The sequence below is a fragment of the Macaca fascicularis genome, chromosome 6 (assembly GCF_037993035.2).
Source record: "Macaca fascicularis isolate 582-1 chromosome 6, T2T-MFA8v1.1".
NCBI lineage: Eukaryota > Metazoa > Chordata > Mammalia > Primates > Cercopithecidae > Macaca > Macaca fascicularis.
Window position 1 is genome coordinate 187,685,437 of NC_088380.1, and position 21,604 is coordinate 187,707,040.

Below are 21,604 nucleotides of genomic sequence, written 5' to 3' on the forward strand. Positions count from 1 at the left end.
CGTGTGGCCTGCACTTCCTTTCCCCCCTGGCCCCCATCCCCTGGGCTGTCGCTGGCTTTTCTCTCCCACTCATCCACTTTCCTTCCTCAACTTTGCTTCCTCCCACCCATCTAGCCCTCTCCTTAACTCTTCATTCTCCCTTTTCCTTTCTTCCCCCGCCTGTCACCTCCTTTTCCAGGACACACACACACAAATATTTTTCAGACAATTCAGCCTTTACTTTATTTTAGAAAATAATTCTGTAGCTTCCACTTTCTTTCATGAAACTGAGGTCAGGCAAGAAGCAAAAATCCACCAAGTCCTCTCCACCCTGCCATGGCATCCTGGCCTGTGAGGACATGGGGCGCCTGGGAGTGGGCAGGGAGGCTGGGCAGCACTGGGCCAGAGGCGTCCTGGTCACTGCTCCACCTCATGCTGAGAGGCCACCAGAGCCACAGCCTGCAGGGAGGAGCCTATGCGCCAAACCCCAGAGGAAAAAGGGACACGCGGATCAAATTCTGTCTTCTACCAAGCCAGCAGGAGCCTCCTAGAGCAACAGGGAGGGGACTGATTTTCAGAAAGGAGGGGTCAGGGCACAGTCCCTCTCCGAGGTAAGGCAAGAGAGCGGCTGTCCCAGCACAAGGCCTTCCTCCCTGCACCTCTCCCCTGACAGCTGGGCATAGACTGAGGAGAGGTCTTGCTTGCCCCCTTCAACTTTCCATCTCAGAATGATAAACTGCTAGGCTGCAGGGAGAGAAGGGCTGAGTGGGGGTCAGAGACAGGAGAGAAGGACGAGGCAGTGAGCCCCAGTGACCCACCAACTCCACCAGGCCCTGACAAGGCAGCCCCTTTGGTTAGTATCATTTTGGCCACAAATATGTCCCCTTCTCCCATAACCCAGCCCCCACTGGGGGAAAGGGAACAGGTATAGAAAGAGGGCTCATGCCCTGGCTGGAAAAGCCACGTCAGGGAGAAGGGTCTGGTCAAGAGGGCAAACGTTGCCAAACCCTCCGCACATGCTCCAGGAGAACACTCAGGACGTGGACATTTCTGGCCTCAACAAGCCCAGTGTCCCCTACCACACAGTGGTTTCCTGCTTAATACCCCACAACATACCCTAGAATAGTTCCCCTGATCTGACTCCCTTGAGAACGGGAGAATCATCCTCACGTTATCATTTGTGCACTTATATGCCACTCGGAAAAATCAAAAAGATAAATGCACCTAAGAGGGAAACACAGGCAGGCCGATTCAGCCTGGGGACTGTGGTCCCACCTCAGCTCATGATGTGGTAAGGAGGGGCCCACGAAGGACAGGCTAATTCCAGCTAGGATCGTAGCCCTCCCACGTCGGCGGGGGCGCCAGGTGGACACGGCGGCCCCGGAACTGGAAGGTGACAATACCCCGGTAACCAGCTCTCGGAACCCCCGACTTAAGGTCATCCATGACACCCAGAGCCTTGGCGAAGGCCTTGAAGCTGTCCCTGCCGGTATACTGCACCCGCACCTCCCCCAGCTCCTTGCGATCATTGGTCCTCACTTTCTCCACCTGCAGCTGCGGAGCCGCGTAGACGCGGGCGAGGAAGTCCCGGTCATAGGCCTCCCGCTGGAGGTAGGACAGGTCCAGCTGGGTGAAGTGCACAAACTGCTGGTTCAGCTTGATGAACTTGAGGTGCTGGTCAAAGAACTGCCCGTGGCTCACACCCTTGCGGCCAAAGGTCATCGTTCTCGAGATTTCGGGGCGTATGCAGGCCCGCCCCTTCCGCTGCTCCGGCCGGCGCATCCAGTCGTCCCAGAAGGCCTTCGGCCACTTGGGCTCCAGCTCGGCCCAGAGCTCGGCCAGCAGCAGCCAGCCCAGGCCGGGAAAGAAGTCGGTGCGGTAGAGCAGCTCGGGCTTGCCGGAGTCCACCATCTGCTCCTTGCCGTTGTCATTCCAGGCCGAGACGCACCAGAGGGAGGGGTCGGCCTTCAGCAGCGGATAGGTGGCCTGGAAGTACTCGAAGAAGTCCGGGGCCACCTCCAGGTCATCCTCCACCACCACGGCCGCAGGGAAGCGAAACCGGTGGAAGACCTGGCCCAGCGCCCAGCGGTAGTGCCGCGCGATCTTGTAGTAGCCCTGGAACTTGCGGTGGTCCGGCGGCACCGCGATGCTGCTCAGGTCCGGCTGCCGGATGTGCGTGACCGCGCTGCCGTAGGAGGCGATGGCCTGCGCCGTCTCCTCGTGCCCACAGTCCTGGCTGACGATGATGGGGAAGCGCTCAGCCGAGGGCCGGTAGTGCAGCAGCTTGTCCAGGCAGCGCCGAACAGTGCTGCGGTCACAGGCGATGACCAGGATGGGAATCACCGCTGGCGCTGGGGTCACAGGCACGTGCGGCTGGGCGGGAGGGCCCGCTGTGGGCACCCTCCCCCGCTGGCTCCACAGGGCATCCCCGATCTGCTGCAGCAGCCCACGCTGCCGCTCCAGCTCCACCTCGGCGTCTTGGGCCAGGCGAATCACTTCCCGCGTGAGGCTGGCAGGGTCGTCATTCAGAGCACTGACTGAGGGTGGCCTGCCAGGTGCTGGGCGTGTCCAGAAGAAAAGGAGCAGCAGGGCATTCCAGGCCACAAAGAGGATAGCGCCCCACAGCACAAGCCCTGCAGACTGCTTCTTCAGCATCCTGGCCCCCACCGGGGAGGGCAGGCAAGCGGAGGGTTCAAGGCTGCCCACGGCTTGCCCGGCTCCCTTGCCTGCAGTCCTGGGGATGCTTCCTCTGGACTATGGGATTAGCAAGCAGCCATGCACCTAAAGACAGGAGAGAGAAAACAAACCGTCACACAAAGGCGTGTGGCTCCACACCCCACAGGTAGAGGAATGTGGGGGGCAGGCAAAGGCCAAGCGTGAGGGTGGAGGAGGGCCAGGAGGTTGATTCCAGAGCTCTCTGCGGAGTCCACGTATATGCTGACTCTCAGCAACATGTTCTTGAGGGAGAGGTAGAATGTGATGCTGGTAGAGGGAGAGAGAAAAAGAATCCTAACTCCTCTCTTTCCACCTGTCGGAACTCATTTCCCTCCAGCGGGGAAGGAGGAGCAAGGAGTGAGAGCATCCGCCTACCATTCCTCTAACCCAACTGCCCCAAGATTACTGATTTTTAAAATCAAATATCACGCCTCAGGGCTAAAATTAATCCCTCACCTAACAGGGAAGCACCAGGGGCACCCCACGAATGTCAGGAGCAAAATGAAGCTGCCTATCATCTCCAGGGTTATTTGACATTTTGCTGGAGGAAGCAGTCAATGCAAATGAACCAAGAAAAAAACAATTCAAAGCAGAAGTGGAAAAGAAGCAAACTATTTCTATTATCTTTACTTGTGAGAATATGCCTGGAAAACTCTAAGAAAATCAGTAACAAACTAAACCAAACTATCAATGAACTGAGCAAGGTAATCAAATATAAAAATCAACATACACAAATGGATAGCCTTTATATCCACAAATGACTCATGAGAAGAAAACATGGATGAGAAAACCCTACTTACAAAAGCCAGAGAAATGAGAGAATATTTAGAAATAAACTTAAATAAACTTAAACATTCAAAACGTATGTGAACAAAACTATCATTCCTGAAAGACACAAAAGAACATTTGAACATCCCTTTTTCTTGGTCAGGACATCTCAGCATCATCAAAAATCCCAATAAAAATACCTTTTTATGGAACTAGACGAACTGACAATAAAGTTCACATGAACAACTAGGAAAACAGTAAAAATAAGCTGTGAGGAGGGACTTAGCCCTACCAGATACTAAAATGCTGCACACTGGCCAGGTGAGGAGGGACTTAGCCCTACCAGATACTAAAATGCTGCATACTGGCCAGGTGAGGAGGGACTTAGCCCTACCAGATACTAAAATGCTGCACACTGGCCAGGTGAGGAGGGACTTAGCCCTACCAGATATTAAAATGCTGCATACTGGCCAGGTGAGGAGGGACTTAGCCCTACCAGATATTAAAATGCTGCATACTGGCCAGGTGCAGTAGCTCCCACCTGCAATCCCAGCACTTTGGGAGGCCAACGCAGGAGGATCACTTGAGCTCAGGAGTTCAAGAATAGCCTGGGCAGCACAGAGAGACCCTGTCTCTACAATAAAAAAAAAAAAAAAAAAAAAAAAAAGCTGGGCATGGTGGCATGCACCTGTGGTTCCAGCTACTTAGCAGGCTGAGATGGAATCACCCGAGTCTGGGAAGCTGAGGCTGTAATGAGCCGTGATTGGACTGTGCCATTGCACTCCAGCCTGGGCAAGACAGTGAGGCTCTGTCTCAAAAAAATTATAAATATATACACACACACATACATATATCACATACTACAAAACCTCCGTAATTACAACTGTGTGGTACTGGTACATAAACAAACAGACCAGCCAGTGAAATAGAATTTAAGCTCCAGAAACAGAGTCAATACACAAAGAAATATAATATATAATAAAGGTGCTACTTAAAATTCCCAAGGCCAAGATGGTCTTATTAATAGTGTTATAATAATTATGTAGCTACGCTATATAGCTTGAATATGGTCTGTTCTCTGAAACACATGCTGGAATTTGACCCCCAGTGTGGTGGTGCTGGAGGTGGGGTCTAGTGGTAGGTGTCTGGATCACAAGGGGGCCAGGGCAGAACCCTCATAATGTCCTCTGGTGAGTGAGCTAGTTCCCCAGGGATAACAGGCTGTTACAACCAACCCCAGTCTCTCTTGCATGCCCCACTTCCTTTCTACTGTCTCTCCTGCCTGCCCCACTTCCTTTCTACTGTCTCTCCTGCCTGCCCCACTTCCTTTCTACTGTCTCTCCTGCCTGCCCCACTTCCTTTCTACTGTCTCTCCTGCCTGCCCCACTTCCTTTCCACTGTCTCTCCTGCATGCCCCACTTCCTTTCCACTGTCTCTCCTGCCTGCCCCACTTCCTTTCTACTGTCTCTCCTGCATGCCCCACTTCCTTTCCACTGTCTCTCCTGCCTGCCCCACTTCCTTTCTACTGTCTCTCCTGCATGCCCCACTTCCTTTCTACTGTCTCTCCTGCCTGCCCCACTTCCTTTCCACTGTCTCTCCTGCATGCCCCACTTCCTTTCCACTGTCTCTCCTGCCTGCCCCACTTCCTTTCTACTGTCTCTCCTGCATGCCCCACTTCCTTTCTACTGTCTCTCCTGCATGCCACACTTCCTTTCCACTGTCTCTCCTGCATGCCACACTTCCTTTCTACTTTCAGCCATGTCCATATAAAAACCTATACAGGAATGTTTATAGTAACTTTATTCATAATCACTCAAAACTGGAAATAACCCAAAGGCCCATCAACAGGGAAATACAGATAAACAAATTGTGGTTTACTCATAGAATGGAATAATATCCAGCAAAAAAACCTGAATAAATCACTGACATACACAATTGTGTTCAATCTCCAAATAAATACACAATATGGGTCTTTTTGGGAAAAATAAAAAAGAACATATACACTATGATCCCATTGACATAAAACTGCAGAAAATAGAAACTAATCTATATGACAGAAAGCAGATCAGTTGTTGCCCGGGGATGGAGGCAGAGAAGGGCAGTGGGGTAGTTACTACACAGGGGCTTTAGGAAACTTCTGGAAAGGTGAATATGTTTATTATCTTGATTGTGGTGATACTTTTATAGGTGTATATATATACACACACACACACACATATATTTGTCAAAACATCAAATTGTACACTTTATATGCAGTTTATTGCACATATTTATATCAATTGTATGTCAATGAAACCTCAAAAAACTTTTTTAAAAAAGACATTATTGGGTAAAATGACAAAGTTGGAATATGGACAGTAGGTTAAAGTATCAGTGATAACTGATTAATTCCAATTCTTAGAATGGATGCAACTTCTTAAATGGTTCAGAACAAAAATATACTGCATACATAGAGAGGGAGAGCAAATAGAGCAAAATATTAACAAGTGAATCTGAGTAAAGACAGTGTGTACGAGTATCCTTATACTATTTTTTATTCTTGCAATTTGTGTAAGTTTGAAGCTATTTCCACATGAAGCTTCTTGACAGTCAAATATGTAGACATTGCCCATAGCTCTGAATAGCTTCATCCATCAGTGTCGCCCCAGCTGGGCACGTCAGCAAGGCAAATTGAGATGATCTGTTCGCCCTGAATTCCTCCGTCAGTCACCTGACAACATGCATCACACACCTGCTCTCTGCCAGGCTCTGGGAAGGAATCAGGACACAAACCAATGAGAAAAAGGCATGGTCCCACCTACCCTCTAAGCTCTACCAGACCACACTACTGGAAAGGATCTGAAACACTCCTGAATTCCCAGCCAGCTGCCCTTCCAGACCATAACTCCTTGACTGTCCTGCCTCTGATCTACCCTTCACACCTGGAAGCTTCAGGCATGCACCCTCTTACACCGACAGCTCTGCCAGTCACCCTCTGCCTCACAGCCTACTCTCTAATCCTGGTTGAAACCTTGGGCCTCAGATCTAATCTCTGAGGCTCTGGGCTCTCAAACCAGCAGATCTGGCTTAAAAGGGCTGATCCTGAAGGGCGTCTAAAGGGACCTGGATTCTGTCTCCCTCCTGGGGAGATTTCCCCAGCCCCTGCCAGCATTCACCACCACTTGTCTTCTTCCTAGAAACCAACCACCCCCACCGCTCCAGGACATGCCTTCTCAGAAACCTCAAGTCCATTTCCACGTACCTGTGCAATTAAATTCCTATTATGTCAGGGCTCACACACTACAGATCAATTAGATACATGTCATCAAGTGGCGGAGGAATTCAGGCAAACACTGTTTCAGTTGGCCTCACTGCTGTGCCCAGCTGGGGCCACACACATGGATGAAGCTACTCAGAGCTGTGGGCCATATCCCCATATTTGATTTTTAAGAAACTTTATGTGGAAAAAAAGAGTGATGCACAGAAGAGTTTCAGTTTCTTTATCTCTTTTTTTTTTTTTTTTTTTTTTTGAGACAGAGTCTCGATCTGTCTGTTGCCCAGGCTGGAGTACAGTGAGTGGCATGATCATCTCAGGTCATTGCAACTTCTGCCTCCCAAGCTCAAGCGACTTTTTTGCCTCAGCCTCCCGAGTAGCTGGGATTACAGGCGCCTGCCACTATGCCCAGCTACTTTTTGTTTTCTTTTTTTTTTTTTTTTTTTTTTTTTTTGAGATGGAGTCTCGCTCTGTCGCCCAGGCTGGAGTGCAGTGGCCGGATTTCAGCTCACTGCAAGCTCCGCCTCCCGGGTTTATGCCATTCTCCTGCCTCAGCCTCCCGAGTAGCTGGGACTACAGGCGCCCGCCACCTCGCCCGGCTAGTTTTTTGTTTTTAGTGGAGACGGGGTTTCACCATGTTAGCCCATGTTGGGATGGTCTCGATCTCCTGACCTCGTGATCCGCCTGTCTCGGCCTCCCAAAGTGCTGGGATTACAGGCTTGAGCCACCGCGCCCGGCCTACTTTTTGTATTTTTAAGAGAGACGGGGTTTCACCATGTTGGCCAGGCTGGTGTCGAACTCCTGACCTCAAGTGATCCACCCTCCTCAGCCTCCCAAAGTGCGGGGATTACAGGAGTGAGCCACGGTGCCCGGCAGAGTTTCAGTTTCTTCTTCGCTCTCCCCTCAGGATGTTGTCCATGTTGGAACTTCCCCTCCAATCTGATGGCCAGGATTCCCTGTCTCCCAACTTCTCGCCTCCTAAATGACTGTGCAAGAAAAAGACTTTATATAACAGTATGGGGATGGAGAAGAGGGACTGAACTCTATTCACCAAAGTGCTGCTCTGCATGGCTTAGAAGGGCGGGGCCACACTGGGCTCAGTGGCTCAAGCCTGTAATCCCAGAGCTTTGGGAGGCCGAGGCAGGCAGATCACCTGAGGTCAGGAGCCTGGCCAACATGGCAAAACCCCATCTCTACTAAAATAAAAATACAAAAATTAGCTGGGTGTGGTGGTGTGCGCCTGTAATCCCAGCTACTTGGAAGGCTGAGACAGGAGAATCCCTTGAACCTGGGAGGCGGAGGTTGCAGTGGGCTGAGATGGCACTACTGCCTTTTAGCCTGGACGACAGAGCAAGACTCCATCCCAGAAAAAGAAATAAAAAAGGGGGCTAGAGGAATAGCCTGTCCCTGACTTATCAACGACCTGCAAGCCCTTATGGCAAAGCCTCACGGGACCCTCCAGACGACTTCTGCACGCTTTAGATGACTTTTTACTCTTCTCCAAACATTAGAATTTGTGGCCCACACCCACTACCTGACACTTAGGACCTCCTGCCCCACCCTTCTAAGTCATGCAGGTCAAAGCAATCTTCTGACTGGGTTTTTACTTAGCAAATCTGCACACATCTGCAGTGGCTGGACAGCCCACAGGAAAAGCTGCCCCAGCCCAGCCCTGGCCTCCACTTTAGTGCTTGGACCGTTGTTCTCCACCCCACAGCCCTGTGCTTCAAACTTGCTCCTCTTGCCGTAAGAGTACATGACACCCCTATTTCCAGCCCACCTGCTTCTTCACATAGGCTCATCCTGGGCCCCAGTGCTATTTTCCTACTGTTTACCCATGTAATTTCTGGGATGTGATCCTCAGCTCTGCCTGGAAGTTAGTGCTGTGTGCACACACAGGAACCAGGAGCCACACATCTCTCACAGCTGGCTGTGCCCAAAAGGACGGTCAAGCCCAGACCCTGGCCAGCAGCGGTGACCTGATCCTCCAGGAAGCACTGCTCAGGCCACCATCAGGAGCGTGCAGCAGTAACAAAGGCAAGCCAGACAGCCCAGAGGCGTCACCCTACGTTCTGTCACATTTCTGAGACTCAAACTGGGTTGCTGTGAAGATCAGATGAGATAAGCCATGTTAGGTGTTTAGAACAGTGCCCGGCATGACCACGTAAATACTGGTCAGTTACTTCACTCCTTTCTCCCCATTCTCTTTGTTCCGCTCTACCACACTCCCATCGGGCACCCCAATGGCCAACCCTACCCTTGGGGTCTGTGCATGTGCCCTTGAGCCAGCTCTGCTCTTCCCTATCTTCTTCACCTGGCACACTCTGTCGTGTCTCTGCCAAGATGCCTTCCTTGACGCCTGGGACCACATAAGGTCCACCTACCCTTCACCAACAGCAATGAGCGCAACCACCTGCTCGATTTCTCTCAAGTCACCTCAGCTGCAAGCTACATGAAGACAGGGATTGGCTCCACCAGCACCACCAAGCCGCTGTGCTAGGGCCCTCAACATTCAGCAGATGTGCCTGGGATCTAAACACATCCACAGTTCCTCAACTGCAACTGCCAAATCCAAGAAGCACTAAAAAACAGAAGTTTTCTAAACTCAATTGGCAGTAAAGCCTCATCCAAGCTCATTTGCTAAAATCTGATCTGATCTAATATGGGGCTATTTATAGTCTTTTATCTCTCCTGCTGTGGTTATTCATACATTTTGCTACAGAAATAAACATGGTGGCTTATGCTGTGCTGCTTCTGATCTTCCACTACAGAGTAAATTCACCAGATCACCTTTTCAAAACCCCAAAAATTCTGAATTCTGAAATACGTCTAGGCCCAAAAACTTCAAAACTGTGAGAATGGAAGTACAAAGTTACTCACTGATTGCTAGCAGCCCATGTCAAGCCCTCTAGCCCGTTAACCTGAACTCACTCCTTGGTAGGAAGGACTGTCTTAAGTCTGGACTCTTGATGTAGTTTCCCAGCTGGTCTACCTGTCACTTATCCTGCTTCCCTCTCACAAACCCTCCCAACAGCAACGGTGCATCCCTCTTGACAAGCACGTCTGGTCACATTAACTTGCCTTAAAGCCATCAGAGGCTGCACTGCCCACCAAATAAAACTCAAACTCATTATGATGACATACAAAGCCCTTCTTACAGACTGGCTCAAACATCCCTTTCCAACCTGACCTCCCACCACCCACCCCAGGGACCCTGCACTCCGGCCTCAGCAGGATGCTTTTTCCCCAATAAGCAAACCTGGACACTGCTGGGTCTTTGCTCCAGCTGGCCCCTCACCCTGAAATCTGGCCCATGGCACACCCTGCCAGCCGCCCACACATCCTTTCAGGCCACTTCAGGTGACTCCTTCTGCAACATCGCAGACAGAGCCAGGCCTCCCTGTGGCTACACTCCCATAGCACTCTCTCCACACCGTAACAGAATCTGTGGCCACACGCACCTGACTCCCACCTTCCTCCTTAGGAAAGAAGACTCTGACTTCTGTGCCCGTCACAGTGCTTGGCACATGCGTGAGGTTCAAGCGGCTAGATGGAAGACTGCTCACACTATTAGCGAAACCGGGGGGAAAGATGGTCAAAGCAGCAGCAAGAGCGTGAAGCGTTACATTTTCCAAAGATGACCGCACATATCCCATTCCATACGCTCTTCTTACAAGTGACAAAGACAGTCCTGGCTCCAGAGCGGAGGGTCTGTGCTCCCTCCCTTTGGTTCTGGGAAGAAGAGATGCTATGTGACTTGGAGACTAACTCATAAAAGGCAGTAGTTTCCACCTGGTCCTCTTAAGATGCTTAATCCTAGGACCCTGCTACACGGACAGGACCCCGCTACACGGACAGGACCCCGTTACACGGACATGACCCCTCTAGGTATTCCAACTGACAGCCCCAGCTAAGGTCCCAGCTGACAGCCAGCATCAACTGCTAGACACAGGACACGGCCCTCCAGATTATCCCAGCCCCAGCCATACCTGACTGCAACCGTGTGAAAGACCACAAGCAAGAACCACATAGCCGAGACGTTAGTGAAATGATTCTGTTGCTGTAAGCCACTGAGTTCTGGGGTGATTCATTATGCAGCCAGCAGTACCTGAAGCGATGAGAAAAAGAGAATCTAGATAATCTTGACAAGCAGGGCAAGAGTCCTCCCTGTTCTCCGTGCTCAGTTCAAAGTCCGAACACTGAGGCCCTGTCTCCACTCGTGCCCCTTCCTTATTAGGTATCTACTCCTGCATAACAAATTACCTCGACATTCAGTGGCTTAAAACAACAGTTATCACTCACTCTTTCTCAGTTTTTATTGGTCAGAAATGTGGACAGTGCAGCACAGAGGGGAGGGACGAGACTGCTCTACCATGCCTGAGGCTGAAGGACTCAGAAGTTGAAGGCTCGACTCCCCTGGAGGCTCTCAGGTCTCTCACATGTCTGCAGGATGATGTTGGCAGCAGCTGAGACATTACTGGCAGGGGTGCTCGCTAGAACCCCTCTATGTGGCCCGGAAACGTACTGGAAGTGGTGGCTGCATTCCAAAGGTGAGTGTTCCAAGAAAGCGAGCAAGCCAGGTGAAGGTGTATCCTGCTCCTGATTCAGCCTTGGATCAGGTCTGTCTTACTCACTGGTCGAGGGAACCACAAGTTCCTATCCACATTCACGGGGAGAGAATCACAAACCCCACCACTGGGTGGGAAGTGGACAATGTCAAACGATAACTACATGTGGAAGGGGATACTTACGGGTGAGGCCCTTTAGGGAAAATACAATCTGCTACACCTTCCTTTTTAAGTAGAACAACTGTCCTTAATCCTGACCTGAGTTCCTAACGATATCATTATGAGACTGGCATGCAAGGCACAGACTCAAAACTGACTTCCATTTTCTGGAGTTTTCACAACTCCTTTAGGGAAGTGACACAGCCAATCCACACCACCAAGTACAAAGACATCTGCACCAGGGTGGGAGATGAGAAGTGTGTCTTTTCAGTACCAAACCCTTCAGCCAAAACCCAGGTGGCTCTGGGTGGGTGCTACCCACCCCTACGGGGCTCACTCAGTTTCTGAATCATTTGAAGGACTGCCTAGGAGCTGTGAGAGCCTTTCTAACACTCTGATGCCATGGTATTCTCCAGCCTATTTCCTTTATCTGGCAAAAAACGTTTCTTAAACAGCAAGTGAACACCAGATAGTCAACTTCCAATCATGAGCAATAAGAGAGAAGTTATATTTAGCTTTAAAATTAAGTATAGAAGTGGAAGAAATGGTAACAGATTTTCCCTTCTATCTCTGCTTTGCTTAATGTTAAAAAGCACTACGTAAAAATTCCAGAAAATATAGACATATCACAGATAATGGAAATCTAACTGAACTACTTTCATGTTCATTCTTAGACCTTGGCTGGACTCCTGTATCATGTACCAGGCCCATAATTTCAGGATGGAAAAAAAAAAAAGAAAGGTAGTCAGAGAAGATACACTAAATAATTCAAGGGTTTAGAGAATAAGACCTAGGAGGGAAAGGATACAGGTTATTCATCCTGGAAAAGAAGAGCTAAATACAAGTGCCACAAAAGGCATGAGGCCTGGGATTCAGGCGATCCAGCCAGCAAGCAAGGCAACTTTGGACAAGTCGCTTGACCCACTCGTACCTTAGTTCTCTCATCTACAAGGTGACGGGTTGATTTGGTTCATCACAAGGTACCAGTGCCTGGATACTGAGGATAGTGACAATTTCCCTAATGCCCCAAACAATAATGAGTTTCCCTTGTTACACAGGCCACTGAGATCAGACATACTGCAGTGCTTTTAACAGTGAGAATAAGACACAGAAGCAGGGATATGGGTGAGCTCAATGGTCCCTGGAATTGGGAAGGACCAGGACCCAGTGATTCCTGATGGAAGGCAGACCCTGGATGATGTGAGCATGTAAGAGCAAAGGCTACATGGCCTGAAAAAATATTGTAAAAGACGGAAAATAAAGTTGGACAACTTCTCAGCCAGTGATGTTCTAAAACAAAACAGTAGACCCGCTACAGCAGCAAGGGTTAACCAAAGTGAAGCTTCAGCCTTGCGGGAGACAGAGCCGGCCAGCCACAGTCCCTCTACTAGAGTTTACCAGAGGCGGGCACTGCACGTCCCGGGGCTCTCTACTCCACACACGTTAGCAAACAGGTAGGAAGAAAAGTTTTCTTGCCAATTTATTATACATATTTTTCAACACTGAGTCAACACTTCCTTTCTGCCGAGGAGAATCCACCTCTATTAACTTGGGGAAAGGATGCTGGAGTGAGGTTGCGGAAAGGCCACCTCCCCAGTCTCGCTCCGCAAACCCTCCGGGCACTCCCACCCCCTCCCTGCCCCGCACCCACGGACGCCCTGGGCCGAGTTTCACAACATCCTCCCCAGTCCGCGGAGCCCTCCCTCCTCCAACAGCTGGAGGCCCGGGATTCCGAAAGCAGAAGCGAAGTTCCACCCTCCCGGCTCGGGAAGGACTAAGGCGCAGCTGGGACCGGGTCGGCCCGGGCCGCTCCCCAGCCAAGCGCCCTCTCGCCCGCGCTCACGGGCACGGGGCTTTCGGGCGACCCGACGTCCCTGGGGCTCCCTCTCGCCGCCCGCGAGGCCTCCCCCGGTCAGACCTCCGTCCCCGGACCGCTACTCACCCGGGCCTCCCAACGTCCTGGCCCCGAACTTGGCCCGCCCGGGGGCGCAGGGAGCGAGCCCGGTGCCCAGGCGCTGCCGCGGCCGCCTCGCCTTTCGACTCGCCAGCCCTTCCTGCGGCGCGCCGGGGCCGGACCGCCCGGGCGGGCAACGTGGCCCTTCCCAGGCAGGCGGGGCGGGGCGGGGCGGACTGACGGGCGGGACCGACCGCCCTCCGCGTCCCGCCCCCCGGCCGGCGTCCGCGGCCCCCTCCCCCTGGCCCGCCTCCTTTCCCCGCCGCTTCTCAGGCAACCCAGGGCCCAAGTTTTCCCAGGCCCCCAACTTCGGGAGTCGGCTTTCCTGCTCCCTGGCGCAACCCTGAGGGTGGACGCCCGACCCCACCCCTGCCCTCGGCCCCCCAGCGCAGCCGCCCTGCCTGGAGCCGCGCCTCAAGTGGGCCCGCGGTCCAGGAAAGGCGTTCACCAAACCCCAGGCCAAGGGCTGGGAACCGGTGCCCCCGCCCCAACCCAGGGGAGGCTGAGGGAGCCTGGGTGGGGGCCCCAGGGCGCGTGGGGCAAGGGCAGAAGAGGAACCGGGGTGCCCGACGCGGGGCTGGGGGAAAACACCTGTGCCAAAGCAAGCCAGGGCCGGCTGTGGCTTCTTCCCTTTCGTTTTTCCTTTGTGGGTGGGGAATGAGAGCGTTAGTTCTAAGTAAAGAAAACAGAGAGACCTGTCAGCAGGGTAGGCCCACCAGCCCTAGGCGGGAAGGACTGGGTCACAAGCTTTGGCGGGAGCACCATGGAAAAGCCCAGAACCGGTCTGCGCCTGGCTGGTTTTTAAAGGGGAGGAAGGTGCGGAAATGAAGAGGAGGTGGAGGTGGACCCAGGCTCGCCGAGGGGAGGGAGGGACAGCTCTTCCATAGCAAATACCTGTGGCTGAGCCAGGAGCAAAGTCTGGCCAGGAGGAGGAGAGAGGCAGACCACCAGGGGCTCTGGCGTATAGAGCCTGTTTCGCCAGCGATCAGGTCTGAGGCCTGGATTCCACGAGGCCGGTGCAAGCCAGGAGCCAGCCCCACTCCCTCCCCAGCTCCGTCCGGCCTGGCCCTCTGCAGAAGCTGGATGCCCACTCTCACCATGGGACCCCAGGCAGTGAGGGTGGATAGCCGAGGGCTACTGGCTGCTGGGTAGCTGACTTCCCCTAGAAGGGCTGCTGCCATATGATCAGGACCCACGCCCCTGACATCAACCCCTCCCCCGTGTGCCAGAGCACGCAGCAGCCCGGAACTCTGAGGCCTGTGGTTACTGACTGAACTGACTGCTCACTAACTTGTTTCTACATGAAACCACGAATCGTACAGGGTTCTAGAGAAACAAAGGGCCCGGCGTACCCTGCAGGCCCCTGCGTGGAGGCGAGGACCTAAATCAAAACTGCTAAAGGGTTACCAGGCATAGTGAGAGGCCTCAGGGGCCAAACCCTCCCTCGGGCTCTCCTTCAAGCCTCAGGAGCTCTGCGGAGTGGGCGTTATCATCCCCATTCTACAGATAACTAGTTTGAGGCTCAGGGTAAATGCCAACGTGCTGGAAGCCACAAGACCCGGTGGGGAGCACGGCCAGGTTTTAGACGGGGCACTCTTGTGCGCCCCCCCATCCACCCTCGCACACATCCTCCAGCGCCAGTGTTCTAAGAGGGCTCTGTGTCTTCTCAGGCGCTGCCCTGAAGCCTCCGCGGAAGTGGCCAGAGCCCAGACCTGGAGGAGGAGCAGGAGAAGAGCAGGCCCACCGAGGCCCGCCGTGTGCAGTGTGCAGGAAGCCCGTAGCCTCCACTTTAGCTGACTGTGTGCACTGTGGCAGGAGCCTCGAGCCCAGGAGGGTGTGCCAGTCAGAGGCCAGTTGTCTGTCACCTCTGCCTTATGTTTCTCTAATGAACAAGAGTCAGGGGCCTGGGGGCTCTGCACACTCACACTAGGTGTCAGGCGTAAAGGAAAAAACAATTATGTTTCCTAAAAGTGAAAAGGCTGGGAAACACTGTTTTGTAGATCCAAGACATGAGTAGCCAAAATCACCTTCCAGGAGAAAGGACAGACATCAGGGGGTGCTGAAAGGTGGGGGAAGATCAGCCCATGAGATGTCAGATTCCCACCACTAACCCTGATACTTCTCCATCTAAGGCAGGTGAAGGGGAAACAGTATGAGAGCTGTTTGTGCACTGTAACGCACACCCCCTCTCTACCACCCTTTGTTTAAATCCCAAGGCTCACAGGAAAATTCAAAAGGAGAAATTCCCGGACTGCAAGAGACCATCTCAAAAAGAAAGGGCCTGGTTAGAGAATCAGAATGAGCGTGATGGAGGCAAAAGAAAGCACTTGGTCTGAGAGGCAAGAAACCAGGGTAAATGAGTGCCAAACTGACCTGGGTTTGAAAAGAGGCTCTGAACTCTTGATAGAGGTTACATGGGGAGCAGTGACTGGGGGTAAGAAGGATAGCAACAAGGGCCCAGGATTCTGGGGGTGGGCCTGGGATTGGATTATGTGCAAAAAGAAAAAACAGGAGGATAAACAGTCACAGGATTAAACCAGAATTAGGAGGAACAATACTCTCCTGCCCACTCCACCACCAACAAAAAAGAACTGAAAGGATGAAAAGGAAGTGAAAACTGCTCCAGGAAATTGCCCTCCCATAAACCATGCCCAAGATCCCTGACATTTTTTACAATTCGGAAAGAATTCATGCCCTTAAATTAAAACATATGTTGGCTTGAAAACATCAGTAAAAGTAAAAGCAGGCCAGGTGCGGTGGCTCATGCCTATAATCCCAGCATTTTGGGAGGCCAAGGCAGGCGGATCACGAGGTCAGGAGTTCGAGACCAGCCTGGCCAACATAGTGAAACACTATCTCTACTAAAAATACAAAAATTAGCCAGGTGTGGTGGCATGCACCTGTAATTCCAGCTACTCAGGAGGCGGAGGCAGGAGAATTACTTGAACCTGGGAGGTGGAGGTTGCAGTGAGCAGAGACCATGCCATTGAACTCCAGCCTGGGTGACAGAGTGAGATTCCATCTCAAAGAAAAAAAAGTAAAAGCAAATGTTTAAAATCAGTGTTTTGTTTCCCTTCTCCCTGCCTCCCAATCTCTCTGTTTGCCATTCTCCCTCACCCCACAATGGAGACCCAGAAATTCATCTCATCCAGGTCAAAGAGGAAAGATTAACATAATAATCACTAAACAATGTCTGTGAAATGTAACTTTTGGTTAGCCACCTCCAATTCCTTTTGGAATAAAGAAGGATATAAATAATTGAGTTAAAATACACACATGGCCGGGCACCGTGGCTCATGCTTGTAATCCCAGCACTTTGGGAGGCCAAGGCAGACAGATCACGAGGTCAGGAGATGGAGACCATCCTGGCCAACATGGTGAAACCCTGTCTCTACTAAAAATACAAAAAATTAGCAGGGCGTGGTGGCGCGTGCCTGTAGTCCCAGCTACTTGGGAGGCTGAGGCAGGGGAATAGCTTGAACCTGGGAGGTGGAGGTTGTAGCAAGCTGAGATCGCACCACTGCACTCCAGCCTGGCAACAGAGCAAGACTCCGTCTCAAAAAAAAAAAAAAGAAAAAGAAAAAAAAAAGAAATACACACACACACAGTCTGGTGAAGTCTATCACTGCTCTTGGCTAAGTAGCCTGACACCTGCTGAGTGCCATGCCCTGGCATCCTGGTGCCCCTGTGAAAAAGCCAACGGTTGTCTTGAAAGGCCTGTCTCATGGAGGGTCAGGTGGAGGGCGGAGGGTGAGAAGGTCAGGGAGAGGAAAGCTTGCTCACTCTAAGGAGGAAACGTTCCACCAGAGTGGCTGTCTGGCGGGTACAGAGCTTCTCTCCCTGGAGGTCTGCAGGACCCAGATGGCCCTTGTCAGGTCAGATGCTGTGGAAACAGCACAGCCCTGGGAGGTGATTTCAGTGCCGACCACTCTACCCTTAGGCAAACCCTTCCCACTCAGGGCTTCCGAAGCTTCCCCTCAAACTGGGAAAAGAATCCCTGCTGTGTTCTCCTCACAACAAAGTGGTGAGGGAAACCGGACAAAACAGATTGATGGATGACACGATGGAAGCACTACGCAAATACACAACTCCCTGGTACCTGGGATCCCAGAGACGGCTGAGGAGGCACCGTGGCATCACATGTCCCTGAGGGACCAGTGACCCGTATCTAAGCAAAGACCAACACCAGAAATGTGCTGGGTGAAGCCGGGGAAGGTGGCATACCCACCTTGAGACCCACACCTTATAAATGAGCAGCCTGGCTTCAAAGGGGCTGCCCCAGGCATCAAATCAGAGGAGAAAGAACAGCTTGGGAACAGCAGCTCCACCCAGGCCACCGCCCACCACTCAGGCCGCTGGAGGGAGTGAGGAAAACTCCTGTGGCAAAAAAGGAAAGATTGGGGCAGGCGGTGGAAGAAAAAAATTTAACACGGAAAGTAAGGCATAAGTACAGGATTTTCAGTTTGCAGATGACCTCACTGGCACCCATCCTCAAGGAACACGTGAGGCCTGGGTATTACTGAGCTAGGGAGAGGCAGAGACTGCCAGAAGCCAGGCTTCCTGCCCTTTGCCCAGGCCACCACATCCTACTGTCTCTCCAAATTCCCAACACTGTGCTCCACCTCTCCTTTCTGCTGTGTGTGGTCACTGGGAAAAGCAGGCATCTTGGCACAGGTAAACTGGAATTGAAGAAGGGAGCAGACAGGAAGTGAGAAGATAAAGACAAACAGGGCTGCTTTTAGTGGGAATACAGCCTGAGAAAATACGAAGGGCAAAAAGATGTCAGTCTGGAAAGCAACGTCATCTTAAAGAGCTGGAAAGATAACGAGGATATGGCACAGGAAGGCAAAGACCACCATTCACTCCAAAAAATGCAGTACCAATTCCTAGTCAGACACTTGCCCTCAAGGCTTAGGCATCCCTCCACCCCCTCTTTCATCAGCTACCTCAAAGGGGCACACTGAAATTGGACTGCAGAGCCATAAGGACCAATGTAGTATCTGCAAGAATCTTCAATCCAAGTTCTCCTTGGATCCATTCGCCTGTTCTACAACTTGATGATCCCAAGTACTGCTTAACAACAAGATGATGAAACAAATTCAGGCTTTTACCTAAGGACATCTTCTTAGGCTTCTGCCAGCACAACACTATTTCAACAAGAATACAGAACTCCTGATTCAGAGTTGTTTCTGCGCTTTTAAGGCACATGTAGCAATGTCAATGCTATTGTTTCCTATGTACATGGCCCCGATACTTTTCAAAATCCTTCATTGTTTCATTCGCTCCTTGTAACAACTTGTAAGGGACCTGGAAAGTCAGTGTTCCCCATTTTGTAGGTGAAGAGAACATGGCCTGTGTACGGTTGCACACTGACTAAAAAAGTCAAAGCTAGAACACAAGTACTCCTTCCTGATTCCCAAACCTGTGTTTGGTTCCTCTGCTCTTTTCCTGAGCTTTCATGGGCTAAGCTCCTGTTATAGAAAGAGGAAGAGAGACAATTTAGGAGGTGATCTAGACCATTCCCGCCTTCTCCTCCCACCAGCAGTCCTTTTCAGTTAGCTCCCCAAAACAGAGCAGCTGCCTCTCCTAGGTAATCCATTCCAGTCTTAACCCAGACTGACTTGGAATCCTATTATCTCAGCGTTGGAAGGGCCTTTAAAGGTAATCTAATCCAACCTCCCTTCGGAAGCCTGAATTATTTGCATGTTCTCCTTGGCCAAACCCCTCAATTGCCATTGCTCACAATCCCTTACAAGTCACTCATCCAGCCTGGATAAGGACAGATGGGGAACAGGTCTACACCCGGACAGAGTAATGGAGAGGTGTAGCTTCCAGTGCACCCATCTGGATAAGATTTCCGGAATAATAGCCTCTGCAAACTCGCCCGCTCAACAACTTCTGCACACGCGCAGTAAGACATTAAATGGGAAATGAGACAGGAGCCTTACCTTTCCTCTTGTCTCAGTTGCTCCCCAGGAGATCATCAAACCCCCATTCAGCACTCCATTTTCAAAACTGAGAATCCCAAATCAGATCCACCAAAGTGCAGCTTCTCTCTTCTTATCCAGGTCCAAAGTCCATGGCTGAGCTGACCCTGACAGGGAGGAGTCTGGGGGGGAAGGGGTGTGTCCAGGCCCCTCCCCCCCCACTGCAGACTTCAGTGCCCCTCTCAGGGGTCCGTTACCTCCCTTCATTCAGCTGCCTTATTAAGCTCAGAGTCTGGTGATGGGCAGATCCCAGATACTATCCCATCTCTTGCTCAGGCAGGGGAAGTTATCCACTGTAAGAACTGGCCCATCTGTCTTCTGCGGAGGCTCATAAGAAACAGGCCTTAGAAGCGGCATGGCCCAGGTGGCAGATTTTCGTGTTAACCTGCAGAACATTTAAACATTATAACACTCTCTAATCTAGCACATACCCAAAGAGAGTCCTAAAACCTTCTAGTTTCCACTCCCCTCCTAAGAGTGCATACTAGATTCTATCATCAAAAAACTTTAAACACTCCGCAAGGTTATACAAAGCACCTACTTAACTCACGTATCGCACGCCAGAACACAGTCACCTCAATAGTGTGTTTATATACAAACACATATAATATAAACATTATATATGTACAAACATATACGCGATTCAGGATAAAAGATGGGTCGTACCCATTCTCGCCACAGAAAAGTAACCGGAGACTGTCTTCTAAGAAATCGAGAAGAGAATGCCCTTTCTTCTGCCCGCCTGTCTAAAGCCCAACATAATAATCGAATCTCCCAAGCTTCTTAGGGTGCTAAGTGTTTTAATCCACCAGCCCTCTTCAACTAAACTAATGAATCCTTTCCAGACCGAGATGTTGGCATCTTCTACATGCATTCTTTGCTCCTTTTCCTTCAACTAAGCTCCCCCTCCGCTTGCAAAACTGTGCCAGAGATATAATTCCCAACCTCTGTTAAAGTCCTTCCCGGGGCTACTCCCGAGAACACTCTCCTGGAATGTTTAAGGCCCAAGTCCTGCTTGCAGCAGCCCCACAGTGTTCCTATTTCTCAGCCCGGATGTCGCCCCATCCCCTCCAAGTTTATTCCTAAACACACATCTCCACACAGACACACACTCTCTCCTTTCCTTCCTGTAGGGGCGTGGCGTCCACACGACCTCCACCCCCTCCAACAATGTAACTCCTCCCACCCTTCCCCCGGAACCCCGTGCCCCGAGTTCACAGGAGAAGGGGGTGACACTGCGACCCTCCATGGACTCCGACCCCCACCCGGCCGCCCTGCGGACGACCCTCGCCCTAACTGAGCCGGCTCGTTACCTGGTTCCCGCCCGCCCCGCCTCGGCTAAGAGCCGCGGCCCGCCCGGGTAGCAATCCAGGCCCCAGGCCCGATCCCCAGCGCCGGCCCAGGCCCCACCCCCTCGACCCCCAGCGGCCCTGCCCTCCCCTCGCACTCCTTCCCCCTCCCACCATCCACCGCAGCCACTTCCGCCCGTCCTCCGGAAGTGGGCCCCGGCACCGCGGCCTCCCACATCCCGCCCATTTTTCTACCCCACGTCCCCAGCCCTTCACCACCGCCACCACGGGAGCGAGGGAGGTGGGTCTGCAGGGCCTGAGATTGTTCGACAGCCACTGTTCACGAGGCTGAAGGGCAGGTGTGGGCAGAACCAGGTTGTGAGAACGAAGCCGGGCGCAGAGTGGCGGCCGTACAGGAGGGGGAGGGGCAGAAGAGCCTGGCCAGCGGCGGAAGCGCACGGCAGGTGGAGGCGCGCGGGAAGCAGCACGCATGCGTCGCGGGGGTTTGGCCCTTGGGCTGCTGGGCGGGGCTTGGGCGGGGCGAGGACGCTGAAGTGGGGGCGGAACCTGTGCGGGGCAGCCCTGCCCTCTGCCTCCGCCCAAAGGTCGCCCCGCCACGGCCCGCTTGACCCGGCTTCTCAAAAAGGGTGGGGGCCTCCGTGCTGGTCGCGGGTCCCGGCGCGAAGCCTTTCGGAAAGCTCCGCGGCCTGTGTGTTCTGCTTCCTCGGACGCGAGCTGCGTCCCAGTAGTGGAGGAAGGTTTTATTTCGTTCATCGCGGCCGTTTCTCGCTGCCTCCCTTGACGAGGCAGGACCTTCCCGCCCTCCGGCAGGTGCTGTTGGTCCCTGTGGCCGGGCCCCCGAGGCTGCCGGGAGGAGGGCGGCCTGGCCGTTCCCGGCGTGCCCCGGGCTCCTCGGAAGCGGCCTCCGCCCC

At 52.4% G+C, this 21,604-nt stretch overlaps 1 protein-coding gene across 27 annotated transcripts; it reads right to left on the bottom strand.

The window, feature by feature from the left end:
• Positions 1-196: 196 nt before the first annotated feature.
• Positions 197-21,160, bottom strand: MGAT1 (alpha-1,3-mannosyl-glycoprotein 2-beta-N-acetylglucosaminyltransferase). 27 transcript variants are annotated; one of them, XM_073995048.1, is made up of 5 exons: positions 21,087-21,160; positions 19,345-19,768; positions 10,705-10,823; positions 10,177-10,447; positions 197-2,760 (listed from the first exon to the last, which is right to left on the bottom strand). In XM_073995048.1, the coding sequence occupies exon 5, from the start codon at positions 2,632-2,634 to the stop codon at positions 1,297-1,299; it is 1,338 nt and encodes a 445-aa protein (XP_073851149.1). In that variant the 5' UTR covers positions 2,635-2,760; positions 10,177-10,447; positions 10,705-10,823; positions 19,345-19,768; positions 21,087-21,160; the 3' UTR covers positions 197-1,296. The 27 variants fall into 27 exon arrangements, with proteins under 27 accessions (XP_073851149.1, XP_073851148.1, XP_045250616.1 ...); XM_073995047.1 differs by lacking the exon at positions 21,087-21,160 and adding an exon at positions 20,697-20,791; XM_045394681.3 differs by lacking the exon at positions 21,087-21,160 and adding an exon at positions 20,329-20,512 and having other exon boundaries at positions 10,177-10,282.
• Between the last annotated feature and the right edge of the window lie 444 nt (positions 21,161-21,604).

Bases quoted from the DNA above. Each gene is read 5' to 3' on its own strand.
- MGAT1 (XM_045394679.2), bottom strand. From the start codon at position 2,634: ATGCTGAAGAAGCAGTCTGCAGGGCTTGTGCTGTGGGGCGCTATCCTC.